The 9,050-nt window shown below is 33.4% G+C and overlaps 1 protein-coding gene across 1 annotated transcript; it reads right to left on the bottom strand.

Annotated features, from left to right (window-relative positions):
• Positions 1-913: 913 nt before the first annotated feature.
• Positions 914-2,144, bottom strand: LOC115975756 (cytochrome c-type biogenesis protein CcmE homolog, mitochondrial). Its single transcript, XM_031096710.1, has one exon. It carries the CDS (start codon positions 2,026-2,028, stop codon positions 1,267-1,269), a length of 762 nt encoding a protein of 253 aa, XP_030952570.1. The 5' UTR covers positions 2,029-2,144; the 3' UTR covers positions 914-1,266.
• Positions 2,145-9,050: the final 6,906 nt, after the last annotated feature.

Raw genomic sequence — 9,050 nt, 5'->3', positions numbered from 1 at the left:
CTTGGCCAAGCCAAAAACCAAATCAATATCCAACACTACCACACAGCCGCCGTGAAGTATCTTAGGCCACCACACATGAGCTCAAGGACCATCCAAACCACCAGTCATCAAACCCTCAACCCAATTACGATAACAAATAAACAACTTCGTGCAAAATCCGTACCACCAACAAAATAAATCCCATTGGCCGAACCACAAGCAACCACCCATTACAAATGAAGTCCCTTTGGCTGAATCTCCATTTGCAATCACCCAACCTAATCACTCCAAAAATCCACCCAGTATAATCATCTTCCTCGTTAGGGTTTTCACAAAAAATTGCATGCCTCCATAAAGCCTCAGCACTAGGTGAAGGGTAGACTCCTGAATGTTGTAATCTACCAGGGTACAGCTGTCCTCCAAATGCCTTTCTTGTCCCGGATCTTGGCCTTGATGTTATCAATCTTATGAGTCATTATAGAAAAGTTATGTTCCTTTACTAGTCTAAAAGAATAGGGCAATGATTTCACCACAGCATATACAAAAGGTCATAACACTAGAGAACATTAACGGGGTTTCTCAAGGCAAAGGATAAAATGCTTACATTCATTCTTCTAGAGGTAGATAAACGTATTAGCCATCCACCACTTCAGGGTTATTGCGACTTATTAACCATCCACCACAAATGATGCCATATTAGAAGGCAGTTAGAAGGAGCATAGCAAAGTATTAAAGAACTTTAAACAAACAAACATGGGAATTACTAGCATAAAATGCAAGAAGATGACTTGAATCCAACAATGAATATCCCAATAATAGCTGCACCTGGGATCAAACAATGTCTCACAGGGATCTAAACATTGAAATTGAAATAAAGCAAACCAATTTAAGAATAAAAACAAAGAGTTATATCTGATAGATCTTAAACTGACAATAATAATTAACACTTGAATTTATTCATTAGTCACTGTGGACAGAATTCTTATTTCCTAATTGAATTTATTCATTAGTCAATCAAAGTGCTAATACCTTATCACCGCCAAAGAATGTGGTATTACAACAACAAAATTGAAGTCTTCAAAAGCCTCAATTGATCAAAACCCTCTCTTTTTCTCTCTCTCAACATAAATCAAGTACCCCTTCACCTAAAAATCAACCAAATACAACCTCCACCTATTGAATTAACCAAAACCCATTACCCCATTTCAACTATACTCTAAATATCCAAAACAAAAAAAATATCAAAGACCCATAAAAAAGATCAAATTTTGAACCATACCCATTTCTCTACGACCCTTTAGTTTCCACCTGAGCAGCCACCACAACTTCCTCCCCTCTCTCCAACTTCTTCTTGTTCTTCTCGATCTGCGCCGCCACTTCCTGAGGCATATACTTCTCATCATGCTTAGCCAAAACCTCAGTGGCCGAGAAATAACACTCCCCACTCCTCGCCTTCTTCGCCACACTCCTAACCGAAACGACCTCGTTCTTAATCTCATCCGTAAACGGCTTCACAAACCCTTCAACGACAACAGAGTGACCCTCGCGAAACAAGTCCGGCAAAGAACCTCTGTACTTGACGAGGATGTCGGTGACGAGGTCGGTGATGACGAATTCCATGTCGGGAGACGAAGGTGGGTGAGCCACCGAGCCTTCGAGGACCAAGCCACCGAGTCGGAACTTGGATTTCGATGGGTTCGAGGCGTACTTTTCGAGAGCATCGGTTGGGGTAACGTAGAAGACGAGCTGGTCTTGGAAGCCGTTGAGGACTATTACGATGAAACCGGCGATGCAGCTGAAGGTGAGAGCGTAGGTCCAGAGGCGGCGAGTTTGGAGCTGACGGGCTCGGGCTCCGATGTCGATGGGTTTGGGCTTTGTGGGGTGGCGGCGGGAGGTGGAGAGGAAGCGGAGGAGATTTGGGGTGAGGGGAATGGACGGTGGGGATGGGGATTTGATTGGAGAGAGGAGGAGGAGAGGGGTGGCGCTGCGGAGGAGGTGGTGGTGGTGAAGATGGGATCGGAGGCGGAGAGAGAGACGTGCGGTGGCCATTGTTTTTTTTTTTTGGGGTTTAGAGTTTTGAGGGGTTTTGGAGTTTTTGGGAATTTGGGAAATATTGTGGGACAAGCAATTGACTCGATTGAGATCGAGAGAGAGAGATTTGTCAAGTCAGCTTCGCCCACCGGGGGATAGTTGTCATTCGAGAAAAAACGTGTATTTTGTCATGGTTTGAATTATTTTTGAATTATCAGTGTGTATAAAATTAGCTTTAAAATATATATATATATATATATATAATTGAGATTAAAAAAAAAAAAAAAACAATAACTAGTTTGTGAATGAGATTAATTTTTAAAATTTAAAGTAATCATTTTTAGTCAAGTATATAATGTGGACACCATGAATATGATTAGGGGTTGCGCAGCCCAACAAACTTTGATACTTGAGGTAATATATTTAAATAGGGCATTTTGTTATTATTTAAGTAATATTTAGCTAGATTTTAATATCATCATTTTTTTATAATAAAAATTCATTTTTTTTAATCTTGTAATATGCTTCTATTTTTTGTTGAAGAAATGCTAAAGCTATAAAAAAAAATTTACTAGAAAAAACTTACAAAAGATGTAGCAATGAATGTGATTAGTGACATTTCAAGAAGATAAATAAATAAGTATTTGAATGAATGATGTTAATGATATTATAAATTTTATAACATGAGGCATATAAAAATGTATCACCAACCACAAAAAGTAATTTAAAAATGCATTTAGTAGATTGTTGACTTCCACAAATCATATTAATTGTCACATCAATATATAAAGATTTTAAAGTAAATTTTATAATATTTCTAACATTTTCTTATCTGAATTATTTCTTGTGATTAATGACATATATTTGTAAGCCCTATGTATTTAAAGTTGTATTTTTCTATCATTACTCAATTTTTTTAAAGATTTCTTAAAAATAGAAAAAAATATATAAAACTAATTCTTTTTCCAATATCTCAAAAAAAAAAAAATTCAATTTTTGTCCTAAAATTTGGGACCCTAGGCCTGGCCTAAGTGGCCTAGGCCTAGGGTCGACCCTGAATATAATCATGTTTGACGAGTTAAACATCACGAGAAAAGTGTGGGAATCGGAACCTATGAACTACATGCACAATAATTAATGGCCTAAAAGTGAGATTCTCGTTCACAAATAAAGTGAATCACCAAATCTTGTCCACAAGGATGGAGCTATGTTTGGACCGGGGGGCCTATTGCCCCCTTGGCCCAACAAGAAAAAAAGAGCAATTATATTATACATAAATTTGAATCTGGCCCATGAAAAATTAAATTTGGTCCCCAAAATGCCCTTTAAAACTATGAAAGAGCCCAAAGAACCACACAAATAAGCCCAAACAACATAAAATCAGCCCAAAGCCTGGATTTAAAAATAAAAAAATAAAAACTACTTTTGTATGTCAATCTCACACTCTCACTACTCTCACCGTAATTCCCAACAAAATTTCAAGGGAAAAAAAAAACACTCAAATAACCGTGAGAGGGTTTTAGATGAATAGAGACAAAAAGTCTATAAAAGGTCACACCACCACCATTAGAAGAGAGTGTTTGAGTAAATTGTCGCCACATGCCACCAGATCTACTAGAGAAAGTCAAGGTGGAACTTAACGCTAAGGTGAAAGATCCTTTAAAAGTAAGTTTGGTTTTTATTTTTATATTTTTTATGTTTTGGGGTTATTCAAATTTTGATTTGGGTTGGATTATGATTTTGAGCTCTCTTAGTGAACGTTTGGATAGGGTTGAAATGATTTTTCCGTTGCGTCCAGCATTTTTTAGTGAGTTCTGTGCACTGTTCACGAGACTCGTAAGTACTTTTTTTCAGTAAAAATAACTTTAAAACTAGGTCATACGACACTATTTACATATTTAAAAATTATTTTGTTACAGTATTTTTAATTTTCAGTTTTTAACAATAAATAATATTCAAATAGACTCTTAGTGTGCATGGTGATGATTTTGTTTGAATGTTTAAAGTTTGTGCCTTTTTTTGGAGGGTTGTGCCGAAAGAAGGGAAAAAACTGTATAAATTTTTCTTTGGTAGTTTTTTTTAGAAAACTATTGGTAGTAGTAGAGTAGGTCAGTGGCAGTGTTGTTTTTTATTGAGTCATTGACATGGTTGTGTTGTTTTGTCTTTTAGTTTGTCATTTTTTATTTTTTTATTTTTATAAATAGTTTGACATCTTTATAATTATATCAAAGAGACAACAAAGTATTATTAGGTAAATAATAAATCTTAGCAAAAATCTTACTAACTAATTAGTATTTTGATTAAAAAAAAAAAGTGTTTTAGTTATGAACTTTTTTAGCCCCCCCTCCCTTGATAGTCTGGCTCCGTCCCTGCTTGTCCACAATGGCCACATCAACGCCCATTTAGACCACAATCAAGGTAAGGGCTAGAAATAATGTATGTCGCCATTAAACCTATAAATTCATAGTTTACTATAACAAGGTTTGAGAAATCCATATACTGAAAAGATAATTCCTTTAATGAGGTCACTAATATAAGCATTAAAGAACTTTGGGTTGTTACCACATCAATGATGTCAAGGTTTCCTTTCTTGTGCATTATAGGTGCTCTATCATCCAATTTTTTATTGCCCAGTTAGCAGCGTGACAATTGATTTGTCATCAATTGGCACCATTATGTGGGAATGTGATAAGCTACCATCGCTTCCATAGACAAAAGGTTACATGATTTAGACCCGATTAAATATTTTCAAAGAGTTTCAAACAAGATAATATATCGAAACTTGCCGGGTCTTCCCTACCTAAGTATGGCTCAACAAGCTCATGTCAGACTCTTATCTATAATATGAAAGAGATGGTATACCCACCATATATATGTTGAACGTCAAACACTAGAAAGACAAATCGCTATAATCCTACTTACTACGTAAGATTCAACAAGAAAGTCTTACAAGTTACAAATTGATGATACAAAAAAAGGGAAAGGCCATGCTAGTAGGGACCTTTTACCTTCCAAAATTCTTATTTTCTTAGAGCCTCACCTGCCAATATGTAAGAGTGGTCCGTTTTGAGTATAATAATTCTCTTTCTTTTCTTTTTCTTTTTTTCCTATGAGAGAGTAAGGGGGGCTCTTAGGTCTTGATTAAGTCATTGGCTATCAACTAATGTCAACTCTCAGTTGTCATTATTTTTGCCCTCTTGCAAATTGCAATGAATTTGAAATCAAAATCTACCTATAACTTGGAAGAAAAAAATGAGAGTCACCTTCCCTTTTGTAAGTCATAGCTCACAAGTCTGTTAAACTTCAAATGTTAACGACTAGATTAAAAAATAGGAGAGAGATATTGGGAATTAAATAAATCAAAGTATTCATCGGATAAACATTAATAAATGAAATATAAATAAATCACTCATAGATGGAAGATTAGGTTTTATCTTGATTTTCTTTTATGGGTAGTGCACTGTAACAGCGTCCCATTGGACCGTCAATTTTAGGCCTAGCTCACGCCATGGGCCACGCTCTCTCAGTGCTCTAACCGTCAGCTCCAAATTAGATAACATTTACAATAATTCTTCTTCCAAAAAAAAAAAAAAAAACATTTACAATAAATTTAGTGCCACCAAATTTTTGTAACTTTTTTTTTCACAATTATTAATGTGTAATTTATTATATTTGGTGCATAATAAAAATTAAAAATTGTGTTTATAACTCATGTGAAAGTGATTTCTTTTTTAAACAATTTTTTTTTAATAATTCGATTATAAGAGAGAGAGATTTGAACTATGGAATAATTTGTTAGAAACACCAAAAAATAATAGTTCAGTTACAATACTCTTAGTATTTTATATTCTAAAAAAAAAAAGAATCTTAGTATTTTATATACATTTTTTAAGTGAGAATGAGAGACTTGAATTATGAATATCTCCATTTGAACTAAAAGTCATTGGCATGAAAAAATAATATTACTCCAATCACAATTCATCACCCTTAATAAATTGTGAAAAATGTTATATACAAAATTGTGAATTTTTTATTTTTATTTTTTATCAAAGGCTAACTTTAACCACGTTCAACTTGGTTTTCAAAAATAAAAAATGTTCAAGTTGAATTCTTTAGTCTTTAGTCTTTATCCACCTTTCAGCAAAACAGGTCTAACCATAATTCCAACGGTCCTATTAATATGTGGCATGCTATTTTCCTTTTCTATTGACTAATTGATGTACTAATTAAAATAAAGAGCTTTACGGTGGCCTTGTAGATTTTAGACGAAAAATATCGTCCTAAATTCCTAATAAGTCGTTTTTGGTAACCATATAGCTGGTACTTTTACTAATGGCGTTTGTGAAGACGACCTATGTTGTCAAGGCAATCATGGCTGCTACCATAGATGCCAACAGAAGCTCAAAAGACAACTTTTAGAAGGAAGTGTTGTCCCTCCCTTTTAGGCTTTAGCCAAGTTATTGGTAATCTTACAAACAATAATATGGTGGATAAAATTTGGGACTTACGGTTTTACTATTAGTCATTTAAGTCTATTGAGTCTACAACTCGAGTTTTCTCAAATAGGTAACTTTTTTAGATTGAGAAATCCCTAATTTAATCTAACTTAACCCCAATCACATGGATCGAGTTAGGTAATTTTGTAAGATCTAACATTTAAATTGAATTTTCAGTCAATTTTTTAAAGGAAACTATCCAATAAATACTTGCAATTCACACAATTGATCATAACATTCTAATTTTATCAAAATAGGTAATTTTAAATACCAAAACCAAATCAAATAAATACATCTAAACTTATTTTGCTGAATAAATAAATACATCTAGGGTTCGTTTGGATTGAACTTATTGTTGCTGAAACTGAAAACTGAAAACTGAAAACACTGTAGCAAAATAATTTTTAAATGTGTAAATAGTGTTTTGGGACCCATTTTTAATATTTTTTAATATATAAACAGTACTACTACATTGATGAACAGTGACAAAACAGTACATAAACAGTAAAATCTATCTCTAAACAGTAAAATCTGTCTCTCATGAAAGCCAAAAAAAAAAAAAAAGGAAAAATGTGGACGTGGATTCAACGTTTGCTGAATCCAAACCCATGCCTAAACTAAGTCTCAAAATTAGTATGTGTATATATATATAGACACACACATATACACATAGGCACAAATTTTTGTAAGTTATTTATGGATTGGTCGGATTAGAAAAATGTTTGACTCCAAACTAGTCGAAGAAACCATTAATGTGTAATTTTAGTCACATGATTTTGTTAATAAGTCATGTGACTTGTCTATATATAATATAATAGGTGAAGCAGAGAGATTGTGAAATTGAATTCCAAATTAGAACTCTAATTTTGTGCCATGTGTCTAGAATATGAAATTGAAGTTGAATTTTGCATTATGTGGCTAAATGTATGTGGGCTCATTCTTATTAAAACCACTTCTATATATCGGGTCAAGTGAGTTACTGTGCTAATTAAGTTTTTTCTTGATTTTGTAGTCAAATGTGAAAACCCAAGAGATTAATATCCGTGATAAGAACTTGGTTTGGGTACATTGCATAATTTCTAAAAAGATAGCAAAGCCAGAGTTTGCATTTTTGTTATAAATTGCTTACAAAGTTTGCATCTTTACATTTGCACTGAGTTTCGGATTAAAGTATTTTCTTCTTGGTTCTGACACCGAGTTTTGTTTACTATTCACTTACAAAGTTTGCATATTTACATTTGTTATAAATTACTAATATGTGATTAGATGCACATTATGCCTAAAATTCACTATCCTTATATTTGACTTTTTGTTTAGGTTTGGCACCTATAACAATGAAAAAAGCACTGCTGTGGACCGATAGATGATACTTTTTGTAAGCTGCAAAGGAACTTAGTGATCAATGGAATCTCACGCGAATTGGAGAGAACCTGACTGTAGATGTCTGGATGGCAGATGTGAGTCACTATATTTTTAAAATGTTTAGTGAAGGTAAAGGTTATGAACAATGTAAATTTTCCGAAGAGAGATTTATTATTCTATATTTATGCAAGTTTGGTTGCCTTCTTGGAGTGGATCACTCCACCCTGTCTTTCTACTGGAATTTTTTATTCAAATTGTTACAATTTAATTCAAAATTTTATTTAAATTTTCCTATTGTTGTTACTATCATATATTATCATTCCAATTGTTCAATTAGAATTTGAAATTGGAGTCCAATTTTACTATACACGTGTACAATCTAATTATTTTTAATTTTGCTGTCATGTGTAGAAGAATGAGATGAAATTAATAACACATTAAACACTCATGCTTTGGGAATCGGTAGTACCAATCTAAATCCATTGGACCTGCTTCGTGATAATACAACTATGAAGGATGTATAAAAACACGCACAAACCCCTCTCTCTATAAAAAGAGATTGGAGAGAATTTCTTTTATCAGTCATGGAACTTCAGAAGTTTTTTCTTCACACAAATACCCATCATGTTACAAAACGGCCCATCGTAAAACTACAAAATGAGTACAACTCTGAGGGATTTTTTTTTTTTTTAATTTAAAAATTTTTAAGCTGCGAAAATTTCAATCACCAATAGAGATTGAAGATTCAAAAGCGTGAATGGATCTTTTGGATAAATATTGTCACCAAGGTTCATCTTTCTGTGTAAAATATATATACTGCTAAATTTTGTTAATGAAATTTTCTGGTTAATAATATGAATTTAGACTTAACTAAGACTTTTAAACATGAATAAACTCATGATTAATAATATATCCATTCCCGTGCGGTAGCATGGGGTTACATACTAGTTTAAATAATATACATAGATAATCTAATAAATCAAAATCCGCCAACGGATAACCTCAATTTAACAACATGCTTGTTTGTCAACTTGTGATTAGCTTTTAGCACTTACACACGAGACCACCACAAGTACTTGTTGAAAAAAAAAAAAAAAAAATTAGGCACACCAATCACAAGGTGGCATTTAAGCATATTGTGGATTTGAGTGTTTTCTTAACATTTCTCTTCAAATAGTCACC

Source organism: Quercus lobata, chromosome 1, assembly GCF_001633185.2.
Source record: "Quercus lobata isolate SW786 chromosome 1, ValleyOak3.0 Primary Assembly, whole genome shotgun sequence".
NCBI classification, from domain to species: domain Eukaryota; kingdom Viridiplantae; phylum Streptophyta; class Magnoliopsida; order Fagales; family Fagaceae; genus Quercus; species Quercus lobata.
Note: the sequence above shows the minus strand (reverse complement) of the source record. Positions and strands in the feature narration are given on the sequence as shown.